An 18,914-nucleotide genomic window follows, 5' to 3' on the forward strand; every position below is an offset into this window, starting at 1 on the left:
GCGTGCGGGCCGTGCGGGCGGGGCGCGGCCGGGAGCGCTGCGAGTGCCGCCGCCCCTTTAAACCCCCGCTCGGACCCCTCCCCCTTTGGCGTCCTCAGCCAATGAGCGCGCGGCTGCGGCAGGCGCCTGCGTCGGCTGCGTCCCCGCGGCCCAATGAGGGCGCGCCCTGGCGCGCGGCGCAAGGCACGTCCGCTCCCCCGCAGCGCCGGGCGAGCCCAGCGGGCGGCGGAGCAGGAGGAGGCCCCGGCCCAGGCGCCGGCCCCCGCGGCGCCGCCATGGTCGGCCGGGAGAAGGAGCTCAAGATCCGCTTCGCGCCGGGGCGCTGCGAGCTGGTGGAGGTGAGCGGCGGCGCCGGGAACCCGCGGTGGGGCCGTTTTCTCCGGGTGCGCAACGACGGCTGGCGGGGGCTCCCGGCTACCCGCGGCGGGCTCGGCCGCCCCGGCCTCGCACGGGCCGGGCCGCCCTTCCCGGGCGGTGCCGCTGAGCGGGGCTCTGGGCCGAGCGCGGAGCGCCGTGGCGGGAGGAGAGGCGCCGCGTCCCGCGGAGCCGGCGGGGAAGCGCTGACGCGCAGTGCGGCAGTGCCGCTGCGGCGGCCCTGCCTTCCTCGGTGCGCCCTCGGCGCAAGGTGAAGCACGTTCGCTAAGGCTCTGTCGTCGGGGTTGTCGTTTGTAAGTCATTTCAGTTGCCTTTCCCCTGCTGGAGATTACCCGCGGGCCTTGGAAGTTTGGATAATTTTGTATCGCTTTACATTAGCTTTACATTAATTACCGTAAGGATATTTTTGTTTTCTAGCAGGAAGTTACGTCGTTTAAGCCCACTTAATTGTTAAACCGCTTAATCTTAACGGCCCTGTTTCATGGAAAAGATTTGTCTATAATGGGGAACGCTGCAGTAATTCTACATGTCGCTACTTTTGTAGGCTTATTATTTTCTGTTGTCGCGTTTTATTATCAGTCGTGTTGAAGAGGTGTAGCTGTTAACTGCCGCAGTTGTGAGTGTTTGTCGTGTAAGTTAAACGCATGACAACTTTTTCTTAAGGTTAATATGTATTCACTTGCCAGTCTGTCACTTTAAGAAAGCCTCTTGGTTTTCCTTTTGCTTTTTGTTGCTGTAAGTGATGCCAGAGCTGACTGAGGAGCTCAGTCTTGCAGTGACTTTCCTGTAGTGACTTTTTTGTCACTGTATTATGGTTGCAAATCTGTGTTAGCTTCCGTTTTTAGTGAGCGTTCCTTAAAATTGATATTTTTGAGTTCATCGTGATTTTGTCCAGTTCAGTTTTTATGTAAAGCTTAAAGAGTACTTGTATCTTGGTTTTCACCTTGAAATGCATCACACTTTACTATTTTTGTAAGTGATACTCTTATTTTGTATTTTGGTAGGGTCTACAAAGTAATCTTAAGCCTCATAAATGCTATTTTTTAATCTTATGATGTTGTTACTTATATATTTTTACATGAATGAGACTGATGGGTACAGTTCTTATTACGTTAATTCTTAGTGAATATTGATCATCAGATAAAGCAAAATTAAATTGGATGCTTTATTATAAAGCTTAAAATTGTGCATTTAAGTAGTATTATTAAAAATTAGTTGCTAAGAACTTTTTGCACCTCTGATGACTCTGAATGTGATTGCTTCTTAGTTGAGAAACACATGTAAAAGATTTGTTAGCAGATAGGCTAATCTGAACAAGAACTTGTATTTAAGCCTATAAAACTTGCAGGCAAAAGGATAACCTTTGAATTCTAGAATGTCTTTTATTCTTATGTATAGTAACTGTCTAGAAAATGATGGCAAATTCAAAGTGTACTTTCTAGCTCATTAGGCTAACAGTTAAGAGCAGTCTTATCTTTTAGTTGCATTACGTTATTAATACTCCAGCCATATTTAAGAAAAAATATGTAAATTAACAGAAGTCAAACAGAAGATGCTACGCCATATGTGGCTTCAGTTAAGCACTGATACTGTTAGATAGTAGATACAGATTTTTGCCATCCTCTTTTCTAGAGGACCGTGATTAATTCCTTGCAAGACAAAGCAAGTAACAGCAATTAAATTGTTAGCTTTGCTAACTATTAAAGGCGATCTGGTTGCTGCACTGAGGTATATGGTGCTGTTAATACGTATTCACTTGTCTGTGGGGACAGCTGTGAGGTAACAGCAATAGCTTCTGCAACTCTGTGAGAGCATCTGCAAACAGCAGTGATGGGAACATTAAACCTCAGAGGTCCTTTGGCCTCGGAAGTTCTGTTGTCTGTAGTTTCTGAGCCAGAAATGCTGTTGCAGCTGGGTGACGTTCTGCGAAGGAGCAAGGCAACATACAGGGAAAGAGTTAATCTGTGCAGGTTTTGTATTACCAGAATGTTTAACTTCTGGCAAGGTGAAATACAATTAAACTGGTAGTTGCTTTGTGTTGAATTTATGGGAAACATCTATCACTTATCTTGGTTTCTCAGAAACAAGTGACTAAAATCAGTTAGTCTAGCAGACAAGCAACCGTATGCAAACTGTTCTTAACTTGATAAAAGTTGTGATTGTGTTCAGTTCAAGCTGCGCTGCTAGTGTAACATCCTCTTTATGATGCGTAGAATAAACAGATGAATGATGCTTTAAAAGTCAGATTTTACAAATGACCCGTGTGTTTGTGATGGTCGCTTTCTACTTATTAAGGATATTCCATGACATTTTTGGAGAACCTTTCAAATCTTTTCTGCAGCAAGTCTTTGATGTTTATTAGCAGGTACCCTCTGGCTATAGAAGCACTGATAATCTGTCCTATGATGCTCCATCCAGACTTTGCTAAGATAAAAAGTACATAACAAGAAAACAGTACTTGCATGTTCTTGCTTATGCTTTTCAGAAAACATGGGCAGCCTTAAAAAATTGTAAATAAACTTGTGTTCTGAGGTCAAATTGACTGTAAAGATAAAGGTAACTTTTTAAAACATTACTTGCTGTAGTTTGTCATTTTCAGGAAGCTGTCCAGATATAAATTACGAATTGTCATCCAGTACTGATAGGAATAAATTATCCTTTGCCTGAAGATTTAGAGTTGAGGAAAATGCCTGCAGTGTGCTGGGAACTTTAAGCAATTGTTTTGGGATAGGCTGTTTCCACAATGCACCTCTGCATATACCCTTATGGAACAAAAGCTTTTTAATTTTAAGGGTGAAAGACAGACAGTAAGTTGGAAGTGCTTTCTGTTGCTTCCTGTGCTGCAATCAAAAAGTAGTGGTGTGTTAGAATGCTGAAAAGGTAAGAATGCTCAGAAGTGACTGTACTATTTGAATTGCATAGTAGAGACTATTTACAAAATTATAATAAATTATCACAGAGTGTCCTTGTGTATAAAGTGGTCAGGAAATCCAAGATTTATGGATTCTGCACACCTGAAGTTTTGTTCTGTGCTGGCATGTAAGCATATGCTTTTACTTTTGTTTTTAGCAGGCTCTTGTTCCATGATACATACAGAAGGAAAGCATGAAAGGAAAATAAAGATTGCACAGACAGACATCAACCTTATGTTTGCTGTCTTGGAAACTTGATGGTCTAGTGAGTGGTGGAGAGGAATGAACTTGGTGTGAACTGATGTACACAACTCAAGTACTGAAATGTGTGGCAGCTGAAGTAAAGCTTTAGTATGTTGTACGGATTGAGAGTTTAAATTATCAAATCACTTTCAGATGCATTTTGTAAAACCGAAAAGAGAAAGCTGTATCTTGGTTTTACTTATTATTAGACTATTGTGTTGAATAATGATGAATTACTGTTCTATTTAATAATAAAATTCAAATCTTTAATTCTCAAGATCATTGTAGATAGGCTGACAGTGAGTTGTATTGTATTGCTGCAGCCTCTAACAGGCACGGTCTATCCAAAATTATTTGTTGCAGGATGTGGACCCTAAATCTTAAATATTTTGGGTCCATTTTCCAAATAAATTATTTCCCTCATTTCAAATTGCACAAAGTTATCAGATTTTGAATGAACTTAAAATTCTGTCTTCACTAGTGGTTCGGTTTATTTTCTCCTCTTGTTGTAGAAGTAAATGAGTTTCCCATTTAAGTTTTGTTTTCAGTGTCTTCAAAAATATGTGTAAATACTTGACAGGCACAGTATTGGTGCTCCCGGATGTTTGTGTTCCACGAGATGCTCCAGAACACTTAATGTGGCGGGGAAAACTATTAATATAGTAGCACTGACTGTAGCCTTGCATACTTTTAAAGAAAAAACAGCAATAAATAACAGTATAAAGAAAACTCTTCTTGTTCTCATTTCCCTAGGAAGATGTTGATATTCCCAGTAGGCGAGCTTTGATTACTGGTGCTACGGGACTTCTTGGCAGAGCAGTGTTTAAAGAATTCAATGAAAATAATTGGAATGCAGTTGGCTGTGGATACAGGAGAGCTCAGCCCAGATTTGAACAGGTTAATCTTCTGGACTCTGTTGCAGTTCATGACATTATCCATGATTTTCAGGTAAGTTTCTGGACTATGAACTACATGGTTAGGGTACTTTATGCATCTAGTAATCAGCTGACAGTGCTGTTCTGAGTTCATGTGGCTTTAGTGGGGCTAATGCTTTGGCAGAGCTCTGAAAAATTATATGGCTGCCTTTTCTGCCACATCTGGAGTGTAGGTTTGCTCTGTAGATAAAGATAGTTCTGAACTTTGCTATCATTACCATAGCTAGACTGCAGGTAACAGATGTACGTGTTAGCACACTTGCGTTGATAGTTGAAAGAAAAAGATAAATGTGAGTGACTGGCATAGCACTATGAAGCAGTTCTTTCGAAGTTGAAGAATACTTGAATACAACAGCAGTAATTGCATGTCTAGCATGCAACGCAGTAAGAAGTTCAGACTGTTTTTTCAGTCTGATTTGCAAGGGGAATATATAAAACCTGAAATACTTTATGCAGGGTGCCATTCTATAAAATGGCTTTAAATAACTTATTAGTCTGCATGTGTCAAATAAGCCATGTGTAAATGGCTTATCTAAAAATAGTTTGGCTAATTTTTTTTAAGTACCATTATGTGTGTGAGAGAGATATGTATTATATTATTATTATATTTTATATTATTATACTGAGTTAAAAAGAAAAAAAAACACAACAACTTCGACCTTGCTGTAAAATTGAAGCTACTGAAGATCATAATTGCAAAATTAATGATCAGGTATTCTAATACGAAATCTTGAAGCAGTATTGGTTCTATTTTACTTCCTAAGGAAAACATGCTCCTCAGAATGTTATGATTAAAAATAATACCGCTACTATTATTACTTCTCACAACTTAGTGAAATGCCTTTTTGCCTGAGGGAGTTCGTCGCTAGAGTTAGGGTGCAACTGCAATCTCTTGACAGTGTTTGTTGTTTAAAATTAGTCTTTAATTTCCAGCCTCATGTTATAGTGCATTGTGCTGCTGAGAGAAGGCCAGATGTTGTAGAAAGTCAACCAGATGCTGCTTCTCAGCTCAATGTGGCTGCTTCAGGGAACTTAGCAAAAGAAGCAGGTAAGGAGACAGTCTAATGGATTTGGTTTCTTGTTAAAATACTGCATTTATTTATACAGGAACATAAATAGAAGTAAGTTACTCAAAGTACTGATTGTCATTTCTGTGATCAGTGTGCAGTCAGTCTGTTTTCTATAAAGGTGGCATGCATGTCTGTGTGAAGGATCAGTGAACGGACAAAGCAGCAGGAAAGAATGTGGCTAGAAGATGAGGTCTTTTGGAGATTTGTTTAAAGGTTTATTGGGATTTCAAACAAGGCATGAGTTAAAATAGACTATGTATAAACATTTTCTTCCTAGCTGGAGTTGGAGCGTTTCTGATCTACATTAGTACAGACTACGTATTTGATGGAACAAGCCCTCCATATAAAGAGACTGACATACCAAATCCCCTGAATTTATATGGTAAAACCAAACTGGAGGGTGAAAAGGCAGTCCTGGAAAATAATGAAGGTAAGAATACACTCACACATTTTTAATAGAGGCTTTCTATTTTTACTTAGTTGTATATTAGCTTAGTAGACTCATAAGTCAGTGGTAAAGTTGCAAAACCATGGAAACAAGATTTAGAGAAGAATGTGATTAGGAATCAGTCTCCTTGCTCATAAACTATTCCTATTGCTTATAGGTGGATTAAAGCTTTGATTCTTACTTGTTCCAATCTTCATTTGTGTTACTAGTCTCTGCTGATGGACATTCACAAGCCTTTGTCTACTGTGAATCAACTATTCCTAAGGAAAGATAAAATATATCATCAACGTATTATAATGGTATAAGCTTTACCACACTTAATATATAACTGCTGTTAGTTAGGGGGATGCACTGCTATTGTTCTAAATGTATGTTAAAAGGAAAACCAGACCTGCGATTCAATAATAATGCAGATAAAACCAATATAGGCTTTTGTTGTTACTCCTGATCTCCTGTTTTGCTCTCATTACATAAGCCATCAGGCTATCCATTTTATTTTTACCCACGTAGCTTATCACACACATCAGATTCCTGTTTGTAACACTTTCTAAAGGGTTAGTAACATAGTTCTGTTTTTAAGCAACTATTTTAAAAAAAAAAATTATTTAAATCTTTTCTTAATGAAAATTGGCATCCGAAATATACAAATGTAATTTTTAAAATTCTAGTTAATAAAGGAAAAAAGCTTGGGACAGAACATGCTCCCTTGCATTTAAAACTTATGTCTTGTACAAAAGAGAGGTTTGGTTTTTTCTACTTGGTAAGCTGTCAGTTTCCATTCATAGATTATAAGGAAAGAAGCACTTCTATTTTCTCAAAAGAATTTGAAGACAATAATCTCATTGCACTTGCAGAAGAGGCTTCTGATATGTCACTATGATACTCACACTGTGATTCTGCTCTGCCTAACCAGAGAATTGAAAAATTGATAAATTAGTGTGATGGTCTTTCAGTAAGTAAATATATACTATATTTGAAAAGGATAGGCCATAATACAGGTTTGTCATTACTAGTAAGAAATAAACTTTCTAAAAAATACTTCAATAGGAAAAGTCTTATTTAAGTAAAAATCAAGTTAAATAAAAATTTATTCACTCCACCTCTTACTTAAATATCATCTCTGAATTTGTGATGCTGTTTGCTCCCTCTTCTAGATTGGTTATGAAGATAAGACTGCACCAAATTCAAGTACATGTGGGTATCTTGCTAGATCCTTCCCCCAACTCAACAGTTCAGTTTTGCTTCATAACCTTTTTGAGCATGATCTGTCAGGCAGTAGTAGGTTGAAGTAGTGGTGGTATTAGCAGAAGGAATTTCACGATGGTGCTGAGTAAGATGCTTGAAAATACCAATTCTATTGTTTCATACAAAAATAAATATTTTACATGTATTAGTCTTCCAACCACTAAATTGCTAATATTGTATAGGTAGAATTAAGTCTATCAAATGTCTGTAGTTGCGTGAAGAACTTCCCTGTCCATTTCTGTTGTATAGTGCAAGAATCTCCACTAACAATTTGGGGTTTTGCATATTTTTAAAAACATATTTTACTTTGGTTAGGAGAAGTGTCGTGGTTTAACCCCAGTCAGCAACTAAGCACCATGCAGCTGCTCGCTCACACACCCCAACACCCCCGTTGGGATGGGGGAGAGAATCGGAAGAGCAAAAGTAAGAAAACTCATGGGTTGAGATAAGAACAGTTTAATAATTGAAATATAATAAAAAATAATAAATTGTAATGTAAAGGAAAATAACAAGAGAGGGAGAGAGAGAGGAACAAAACCCAGGGAAAAACAAAAAAAAAAAAGGCAAGTGATGCACCTGCTCACCACCCACCAACCAATGCCCAGCCCGTCCCTGAGCAGCAATCTCTGCTCCCCAGCCAACTCCTCCCATTTTATATACTGAACATGACGCCATATGGTATGGAATAGCCCTTTGGTCAGTCTGGGTCAGCTGTCCTGGCTGTGCCCCCTCCCAGCTTTTTGTGCACCTGTCAGAGCATGGGAAGCTGAGAAGTCCTTGACTAGTGTAAGTATTCCTTAGTAACACCTAAAACACCTAAAACAACAGCTAATGTTGTGTTATCAACATTATTCTCATCCTAAATCCAAACCACAGCACTATACCAGCTACTGGGAAGAAAATTAACTCTATCCCAGCTGAAACCAGGGCAGTATCCACCCCTTATTCTATACCATCTACATCATGCCCAGGTTCTACCGTTTCTATATACATTCCAATTAAGCACCATCATTTTCCCTGTCTTTTGGTATATACACACAGATATCATTCCCTTGGTCTATGGGCCATCCCTTTAAAATGTCTGTTGAGTTCATGGAGTCCATGACTTTGGGCTCCATCTGTCATAACAGTCTTTCAGGGCAGAAGAGATGGTGTGTGGTGTTGGATTGTTGCATGTTGAAGCCAGTTCTGGTTCCATTGCCATTGTACTTTGCTCACTTTCATCAGAGTTCATTCTTCATTAATCTGGGTGATTCTTACTGTAGTGCTGTTGATACAGTATATAACAACCATAAAAGTGATGACATACAGTACTGTATAGCAATTAACATCATACCATTTAGTTCATTGGCTATTCTCACCCAAAATCAGATCACCTTGAGGTACACATCGGACTTCCCCATCCTTCCGCATCACCCACCAAGTGCACCCAGGTCCTTGAGCAAAAGCAATTCCACGAATGGGTTTACCTTGCCCGAGGCAGGGATAACCCAGGCTGTCTTCCCCAGCATGTTTTTAACATGCACTACAGGGACTTTATTCCCCTTCTACAGTACGTAAAAGTTTTGATTGGGCAGGGCCAGCTCGATTGGCAGATCCCCTAGTGTTGACTAACCAGGTGGCCTTTGCTAAATGTGTATCCCAATGTTTGAATGTCCCACCACCCATTGCTCGCAGTGTAGTCTTTAACAGTCCATTGTGTCGTTTGATTTTCCCGGAGGCTGGTGCATGAGAGGGGATGTGATATACCCACTCAATGCTGTGCTCTTTGGCCCAGGTGTCTATGAGGTTGTTTTGGAAATGAGTCCCGTTGTCTGACTCAATTCTTTCTGGGGTGCCACGTCGCCATAGGACTTGCTTTTCAAGGCCCAGGACAGTGTTCTGGGCGGTGGCCTGGGGCACAGGATATGTTTCCAGCCATCCGGTGGTTGCTTCCACCATTGTAAGCACATAGTGCTTGCCTTGGCGGGTTTGTGGGAGTGTGATATAATCAATCTGCCAGGCCTCCCCATATTTATATTTCAGCCATCACCCTCCATACCACAGAGGCTTTAACCTCTTGGCTTGTTTAATTGCAGCACATGTTTCACATTCATGGATAACCTGTGCTATAGTGTCTGTGGTCAAGTCCACCCCTCGATCACAAGCCCATCTATTTGTTGCATCTCTTCCTTGATGGCCTGAGGTGTCATGGGCCCACAGAGCTATAAATAATTCACCCTTATGTTGCCAGTCCAGATCCACCTGAGCCACTTCAATCTTAGCAGCCTCACCCACCTGCTGGTTGTTTTGATGTTCCTCAGTGGCCTGACTCTTGGGTACGTGAGCATCTATGTGATGTACTTTTACAATCAGGTGCTCTACCCAGGCAGCAATCTCTTGCCACAGTGCTGCAGCCCCCTGTGTTGCCAGTTGCTCTGCTTCCATTGCTGTAACCACCCCCCAGGGCATTTGCCACCATCCATGAGTCAGTATAGAGATAGAGCACTGGCCACTTTTCTCATTCAGCAATGTCTAAAGCCAACTGGATGGCCTTTACTTCTGCAAATTGTCTCTATTCACCATCTCCTTCAGCAGTTTCTACCACTTGTTGTATAGGACTCCATACAGCAGCTTTCCCTCTCCGATGCTTTCCCACAAGATGACAGGACCCATCAGTGAACAGGGCATATTGCTTCTCATTTTCTGATAGTTTATTGTACAGTGGGGCCTCCTCAGTATGTGTCACCTCCTCCTCTGGTGATATTCTGAAATCTTTGCCTTCTGGCCAGTCCAAGATCACTTCCAAGATTCCTGGGTGATTGGGGTTTCCTGTTTGAGCCTGTTGTGTGATCAGTGCGACCCACTTGTTCCACGTAACATCAGTTGCATGATGTGTAGAGGGGACCCTCCCTTTGAACATCCAGCCCAGCACCAGCAGTTGGGGTGCCAGGAGGAGCTGTGCTTCAGTACCAACCACTTCCGAAGCAGCTCGAACCCCTTCATATGCTGCCAGTATCTCTTTCTCAGTTGGAGTATAGCGGGCCTCGGATCCTCTGTATCCCCAACTCCAAAACCCTAAGGGTCGACCTCGAGTCTCCCCTGGTGCTTTTTGCCAGGGGCTCCAGGGAAGGCCATTCTCCCTGGCTGCAGTGTAGAGCACATTTTTTACATCTTGCCCTGCCCAGACTGGCCCAAGGGCTACTGCATGAACTATCTCCTGTTTAATTCGTTCAAAGGCTTGTCATTGCTCAGGGCCCCATTTGAAATAGTTCTTCTTTCGGGTCACTTGATAGAGAGGGCTTACGTATGTAAGACTGTAACTTGGAATATGCATTCTCCAAAAACCCACAATGCCTAAGAAAGCTTGTGTTTCCTTTTTGCTAGTTGGTGGAGACATGGCTGTTATTTTGTTAATCACATCCATTGGGATCTGATGACGTCCGTCTTGCCATTTTATTCCTAAAAACTGGATCTCCTGTGCAGGTCCCTTGACCTTAGTTTGTTTTATGGCAAAACCAGCTTTCAGAAGGATTTGGACTATTTTCTTCCCTTTCTCAAAAACTTCCTCTGCTGTATTGCCCCACACAATGATGTCATCAATATCTTGCAGATGTTCTGAGCTTCACCCTGTTCCAGTGCAGTCTGGATCAGTCCAGGGCAAATGGTAGGGCTGTGTTTCCATCCCTGGGGCAGTCCATTCCAGGTGTACTGAACGCCCCCCCAAGTGAAAGCAAACTGTGGCCTGCACTCTGCTGCCAAAGGGATTGGGAAGAATGCATTAGCAATATCAGTTGTTGCGTAACATTTGGCTGCTTTTGACTCCAGTTTGTATTGAAGTTCCAGCACGTCTGGCACGGCAGCACTCAGCGGTGGCGTGACTTCATTCAGGCCACAATAGTCTACTGTTAGTCTCCACTCTCCATTAGACTTTTACACTGGCCATATAGGACTGTTAAAAGGAGAGCGAGTCTTGCTGACCACTCCTTGGCTCTCCAGTCGACGAATCAGCTTATGGATGGGAATCGGGGAGTCTCAGCTGGTGCGATATTGCCGCTGGTGCACTGTTGTGGTAGCGATTGGCACCTGTTGTTCTTCGGCCCTCACCTATCCCATAGCAGAAGGGTCCTCTGAAAGACTGGGCAAGGTAGACAGCTGTTTAGTTTCCTCCATCTCCAAGGAAGCTATACCAAAAGCCCACCAGTACCCTTTTGGGTCCTTGAAATACCCTCTCCTGAGGTAGTCTATACCAAGGATGCATGGAGTCTCTGGGCCGGTCACAATGGGGTGTTTTTGCCATTCATTCCCAGTTAGGCTCACTTCAGCCTCCAGTACAGTTAGCTGTTGGGATCCCCCTGTCGCTCCAGAAATACAGATGGGTTCTGCCCCTGTATAGCTTGATGGCATTAGGGTACACTGTGCACCGGTGTATACAAGAGCCTTATACTCCTGGGGGTCTGATGTGGCAAACCATGGAATCCACACAGTCCAGTAAACCCGGTTGTCCCTTTCCTCCACTTGGCTGGAGGCAGGGCCCCTCTAGTCCTGATCATAGTATTTGTTACCCACTTCTTGTAAATATGAGTCAGGAGTTCCTTCATTAAGATCAGGAGTAAGATTAGCCCTTCTGCTCTGGGCATCTGTCCACTGGAAACCGGAGCAGCAATTTTCCTGGAAGAACCCCCTTGTGTTCTTGTTTTTCCTTGCAACTCACGTACCCATGCCTCTAGGGTCAAGGTAGATTTTTCCACCCCACTTCCTCATATCCTCTCTGTGGTCACACAGGTAAAACCATAGGGTGCCCTGTGGTGTGTACCCTCTGTGTCCTCTCTCTTGAGCAGAAGAACGCTGACTCCTAATAGCTGAGATATTGGTCTGTACAGGTGGGGAATAGGACATACCCTCTTTGAATCGTTGGACCTCCCGGGACAGTTTCTCCACAGCTGAGACGAGGAAGGAAGAGATACTTTCTTTGTATTCCTGGAGTTGGCTAGCTGCTTCATCCACCGTTGGTCCCTCTCCATCTTTCCAGGTCATTACTGCCAATCAGTTGGTGTATGATGCTGGTGCGCTCTGTACCAACTTCCACCACGTGGGCCGTGTGCACCGGACTTCATCTGGATCTTTGGATAACTGCTTGTTGTCCAGGTCACCATCAATCACCTCCAGCACGGCTAATTCCCTCAGGTACTGGATACCTCTCCCCATGCTGGTCCATTTCCCGGGGCGATATATAACATCTTCCTTGAAGGGATATCTTTCCTTCATACCAGATGGGAGTTGCCTCCAGAGGCTGAGGGCTTGTGCCCCTTTTCCAATCGCTTTGTCAATGCCCCCTTCCCTAGAAAGGGATCCCAGCTGTTTGGCTTCCTTACCCTCTAATTCCAGGCTACTGGCCCTATTATCCCAGCATCAGAGCAGCCAGGTGACAATGTGCTTGCCTGGACAATGGCTGAAATCTTTTTGCATATCTCGCAGCTCACTCAGGGATAGGGATCAGGTGGTTTCCGTCTCATCCACAAGTTCTTCCTCTTCTTCTTCCTTCTCTCCTTGTGATGGCCCTGCTTTTTCTTCCTCCCTTTCTAAATGAGCTGACTTTCACTTCCAAGATTTCTTCTTGTGTATAGGGGCAACTGATACTGACACGGGTTGGTTCCCTGGTTTCACTGCAGTATCTGTTGCCAGGGCTCAAGTAGCTGAAGTACCTGTCGCAGTGGGGGTTGGAGTAGCCATGGTGCATGTTGTTTTGTCATCAGATCCAGAGACCTTCTCTTCCTCTTGAAGGTACTGAATAGTGTTGAACAGGGCTCACTAGGCATGGGCCAGGCCCCAGCATGTTGCAGTGATTTGTGTGTCTCTGCAATTGCCAGGGTGACAGCATACTTTTTCCAAATATTCTACCAATTTTTCAGGATTCTGCACTTGTTCAGGGGTGAAGTTGCAAAACGCTGGAGGTGCCCACTGTCCTAGATACTTGCCCATACTATCCCACACACCCTGCCAACCATAACTATCCAGCCTTGGGGCAGATCTCTGGATGGTATTCTTAAATAGTTGTTTAACCTTAAACTTTTGAGAGTACAATACAAAGGTGTCTCCCCCATAGGTTGGCTCTCTGAGGAGAAAAGGTAAAAAGTGAAATTATCAATAATTTCCAACAGGTGGCTCCCAAAACACAGAGGTGATGGCAGTGCTGAGTACAAAGACAAGATCCATTTCATGAACAACAATTTTATCATAGCATAAGCCAATGTTACACAATACAGCAAAGCAATAGCCTTAATCCACCTCCCAGAGGTGATAAACAGCACACAAATACTGATAAACAGTATATATGGCAAGTAAGGTGTTAAGTAACACAACTCTGAGTAAATCGACATTGTGACCAGCTACTACTAAACTAGTATAATAAACACTTGTAACAAATTTGTTTTAACACACTCTGATCAGATCTGTCATTATCTCAACCCTTTGAGCACCACATTGGCCACCAAAAAGGACTGTTGTGGTTTAACCTATTCCTTATTTGTCAAGCTTTTTATTCATTCTAAGGTTCGTGTCTTTTTTCTGGTAATAATATCCTCCTTTATTGTCGTGGTTTAGCTTTAGTTGGCACCTAAGCACCACGCAGCTGCTCACGCACCCTCCCTCTGCCCCCGGTGGGATGGGGGAGAGAATCTGAAGAGCACAAATAAGAAGACTCATGGGCTGAGATAAGAGCAGTTTAATAATTGAAATAAAATAAAATAAAAATAATCGTAATGAAAAGGAAAATAACAAGAGAGGGGGAGACAGAAGAAAAAAAACCAGGGAAAAACAAAAAAAAGTAAGTGATGCACCTGCTCACCACCCACCAACCAATGCCCAGCCCATCCCTGAGCAGCAATCGCTGCTCCCTGGCCAAATCCCCCCAGTTCATATACTGAGCATGACGCCATATGGTATGGAATAGCCCTTTGGCCAGTTTGGGTCAGCTGTCCTGGCTGTGCCCCCTCCCAGCTTCTTGTGCACCTGGCAGAGCATGGGAAGCTGAGAAGTCCTTGCCTAGTGTAAGTATTCCTTAGCAACAACTAAAACATCAGTGTGTTATCAACATTATTCTCATCCTAAATCCAAACCACAGCACTAGACTAGCTACTGGGAAGAAAATAAACTCTATCCCAGCCGAAACCAGGACATTTATGCAGGAGGCTTCTGCATGCTGGGCGAAAAATCTTTGTAATTGATGCCTGAATATGGTGATTTGTGACTGGTAGGCATTTTTGTTCTTGCTCTTACCCAGGGAGGATGGGGAATGCTGGAGTAACTGCATAGTGCAGTTGTTTTTTTTAATTTTTGTTCTAACCCAAACAGGCCTCCTTTTTTCTCTTGCAGTGTTAATGAAAGCTTGTTAACTTTATAGAAATCAATGGCATAAATGAAAAGAAGTTTATATAAACTTAGTGTTTATAAACTTTTTGATATATATTGATTGATATAAATTGATATTCTGAAGGCAAAGATATTAATTGCACTTTCTTTGTGATTTGTAGATGCTTAATGTCGCCAACATATTTCTTAACGCTTCCAAAACACTTTTCAGGTTATGCTACAGCATTCATACGTATTCATAACAATGTTAATACTTGTTAAAATATGCTTTCTTTTAGATGCTGCAGTACTTAGGATTCCTGTCTTGTATGGAGAGGTAGAAAGACTGGAAGAAAGTGCTGTGACTGTTATGTTTGATAAAGTGCAGTTCAGTAATAAATCTGCCAACATGGATCACTGGCAACAAAGATTTCCTACTAATGTCAAGGATGTAGCAACTGTTTGCAGACAACTAGCAGAAAAGAGAATGCTGGTAAGAATTTAAAGAAACAAGCCACTTCAAGGTAAAAACAGTTTGAGTTCTTGGCTTTGTTTCTGAATAACTGAGAACTGTATATAACCTTCATTATTCTTTGCATTTCTGGAACACTGGGAGGGAGGAAAGAACTAGCTGTAATACTACACTATCTTTACATGACAGCGTGTGGATATTCTGATATTTGAAACAAAAGTGAGTGAAGTGATTGGACAGATCCTTCTGAAAATTGCCATGTGTCTTTTAGTTTACAGGATAGAAATGCAAATACCTAACTTATTCTAATGTGCCTTTTACAAATTGCCATTTTGGACTAAAAAAAAACCCATAGTGGTTGAATGCAATTTGCAAAGATGCCCTTGTTTATTCGATTAAGAACGATGAGGTAGCAAAAAAAAGCCACTGGACTTAAATACTTTATTGTGTTTATTCACCACAGCACCTTCAGATTACCACCTTTGCAAGGTAACAAAACCAAACAACCACCTTTATTTTTCATACATAGAACTTTGAAAAAAACGGACCATGCACATACGGTAGGCGTAGTGCAATCATTTGTTTGATAGAACTTGTACACGGTTTGCGGTTTAACATTCAGAATGTGTGTCGTGCCTTTGACGTTTGCTTTTGAGTAAGTGAATAGTATAGAACAGCCAAGTTCCTCCTCCCCAGCTATTTGACCTTGGTTGGTTGGTTGGCTCACTCCTCTCCCTCCTGTTAATTCTACAGAATATAAGCTATTTGTGAAAAGTCAGGTCAGATATATGTAACACCATTTTTCAGTTTCAATTCCTAGCCAGGTGTTCTCTGAACATGCACGAGACATTTCCAGAACATCAGTGAGGTGCTGTAACATGCCTTTCAGGATAGGATCTTGCTGGAAGATTATTCTGCACAATTCTTGCACAGGAATTAGGCTGAGGGCTAGCTAGCTGCTTTTTTTCACCTGTGTTTCCTGTTTCTTTCGTAGGACCCATCATCAGTAAAAGGAACATTTCACTGGTCTGGCAATGAACAGATGACTAAGTATGAAATGGCATGTGCAATTGCAGATGCTTTCAACCTTCCCAGCAGCCACTTGAGACCAGTAAGTCATGTGTTGTTTGACCTGTAGAAAGGTGGATGTGCTTTATCGTTTCAAGCAGTAGGTCTCATGCTAGCTAGACAAGTAAGCTTCCTCTTCAGGACGGTTTGTGTGAGTATGTCTAGCAGATCAGATGTATTGCTGAAGATGCTGTCTGGTATCTAACTCAGGAGAACAACAGCTGCTTTGACCTGCTGAATTATGAAAATTACCCAGTCAGGCAGTCAGTAACCAGTTTCGCAGTCTGTAGTGTAATGGTATTTCTGCAGAATGGTTCCCCTTAGTCACGAGTAAATCTGTAATTTTTTGTTGTATTTTTGTCCTTAAAAAAGCTTACAGATTGACAGAACATTAACTTGAGGGTAGGAATCTGTGAGAACTTTAAAATGTCCAGGTTTATTTCTGAATACATACACTTAAGAACTTCAGATAATTTTTGTTTTGCTTAAAACACCTGTCCTGCAGTTTTATTGACACTTGAAAGTAAGACTGCTCTTAAAGACATACTGATAATGTTGTGAGAATATAACATGTAAATAAGATTTTATTTATATCCAAAATAAATTCCAAGGATTCTGAATTAATAAAGGCTGGAACGGAAATGTGGCTGGGAAGATGGAGAGAAGAAGAATGGAGAACACTAAGTTAGTCTGAACTTTTTCTGCCCTAATCTATTTCTCTTCAAGTATATCGATCAAGACATGGTTCTGTCAACATTTTAGAGCATTTTTTACCTTGTGATTATAGTCATAGGGTGAAAATAGGAATAAAACATAGAAAAGCATAAATGGTGAGCAGTAATTGAGTGAGAAAAATTTAACTTAGGACACTTCACATTGCTCTGCCTGACATCTCTTATGTTGAAACAAAGTAAACCATAAAACAAGCAAACAAACAAAAAAACCCCAACCCCAAACCAAAAAACCCCCTCAAAATAGTTGGAAGGGAGGAGGGAAATGTACCTACATAGAAAGCTATGAAGGAAAACTTCTAAATGAGCATATATGAGAATAAATATTTTTCTGTCATTTCTGATTACTTATTGGTGTTTGGTTTTGTTTTTTTTTTTTCTGTTTACTTTTTAGGTTACTGATTGTCCAGTTGTGGGTGCTCTTCGTCCGAGGAATGCTAAGCTAGACTGCTCCAAGTTGGAGATGCTCGGGATAGGTCAGAGAACGCCATTTCGAGCTGGCATCAAAGAATCACTTTGGCCTTTCCTTGTTGACAAGAGATGGAGGCAAACAGTCTTCCATTAGTTTGTAACTTTTTTAGTAAAAGTATGGTATGTGGCACTTTTTTAAAAGAAAAAAATAGTTTTGTATGAGTGTTCTTAAATTGTGACATTTATGAGTTTTCATTTAATCAGGTAAACATATGGTCTTGCACTAGTGAAATTGTTAGCCTAAAAAAAGTTCAGTGACAAAAACTGAGCCTATTTGACGTCATGGATCTTTCCTTCCATTCATACCAGTCTAACTTAATGTCTATTCCTAGCGGATTATGGTTCTTAGTAATCAGTACCATTTGATGCTAAGAATGACTCAGATCACTTGTAGACTTACTTTCAGCTGAAATATGTTGTTGATGCTTAAGGTCTGTGCCATTGTTGTATATACCATTTATTTTCATTAAAAGACATGGTCAGTTACTTTACCACCAAAAATCTGAGTTCTTTGTTTTTAACTTCTGAAGGTGGTGTTCTTATGAAGTTAAACTGAAATATGAATCATTAAATGTTTGTTTTGCTTGAGCTCTGATCAAAATGCTTTTTAAAAAAGTGAAACTTTATTTTTGCAATTATCAAGTGTAGTTTTTATGCTTGAAATATTTTCAGAATGTTCTGTAACTTGAATTCTTGCAGCTTCGTATTTGTACAGTAAGTTGTACGCATTTGTTTTAATGGTGACATATAAAAGCTAGAAGAGTGTTGGGAGGGTGGGGAGCAAATAGTTTTGACCTGGGTTTTTTTGAGTGGGGGGACTGGAGTTGGAGGATTTTTTTTTTTTCAAGTGAGGGGTGGTTTGTTTTATGTATAAAAGCATGAAATATCTTCATCTTTCTCTTTTCTTTGGGTAGTATTTGGGATTGGTGAAGTTAGTGGGAGGAAGATGTTTGTTAGTACATGTGAGAAAGGAGGAAAGCTATTTCAAGAATTTGTAGCACTGCGGCTTCTTTTGCACAGACTCTCAGATCTTGCACTGATGTAGCTTGTTCTGGAACAGCAAAGCACATATGTTGAAGGTTTGCACCATAATAATGTAATCGCAATAGCCTAATATAAGCAAACCTTTAATTTGCTTTAATCTAGTCCTTAAAGTTGGACTCAGTAGCCAGGTAAAGTGGAGGAAGAACATGGTTTGTAAAGGTTAGCTTCCTTCTGAAGTTGCAGATCAACGATATAAATGTTCTGAGATTGCCAGCAGAGCATTAGTAAAACTAGGAAAAGCTGCATTTGGATGATCATTTATTTTTCTGAGGTTGAAATGAAGGGGGAGGGGAAGATGTTCAGCTTTTAATTTAAAAAAGGGGGGGAGGGGGACAGACGACACAACAATAGACCAACTGAAGATCTTCTAAAGGTCAGCTTTACATTCAGTCATTTAATTTCCAACTGGCATATGCTAAGAGTTCATAATCCTGATTTTAGTCTGAACTCCTGATATACACATGGTAACCTATCTCCAAAATGACAATAAATGTATATTGCCAGCATAAGAAACAGTTGTTGATTCTTTCTTTACCATCAGGATTTGTTTACCTGAATCATAAATAACTTG

The 18,914-nt window shown here is 41.3% G+C and overlaps 1 protein-coding gene across 1 annotated transcript; it reads left to right on the top strand.

Annotated features, from left to right (window-relative positions):
* The first annotated feature begins 168 nt into the window (after positions 1-168).
* On the top strand, positions 169-18,651 carry MAT2B (methionine adenosyltransferase 2 non-catalytic beta subunit). The gene is made up of 7 exons (XM_072873293.1): positions 169-338; positions 4,284-4,478; positions 5,399-5,513; positions 5,813-5,965; positions 14,857-15,050; positions 16,024-16,140; positions 17,223-18,651. Exons 1-7 carry the CDS (start codon positions 276-278, stop codon positions 17,391-17,393), a joined length of 1,008 nt encoding a protein of 335 aa, XP_072729394.1. The 5' UTR covers positions 169-275; the 3' UTR covers positions 17,394-18,651.
* The last annotated feature ends 263 nt before the right edge of the window (positions 18,652-18,914 follow it).

The sequence above is a fragment of the Ciconia boyciana genome, chromosome 9 (genome assembly GCF_034638445.1).
Source record: "Ciconia boyciana chromosome 9, ASM3463844v1, whole genome shotgun sequence".
Classification (NCBI taxonomy): domain Eukaryota; kingdom Metazoa; phylum Chordata; class Aves; order Ciconiiformes; family Ciconiidae; genus Ciconia; species Ciconia boyciana.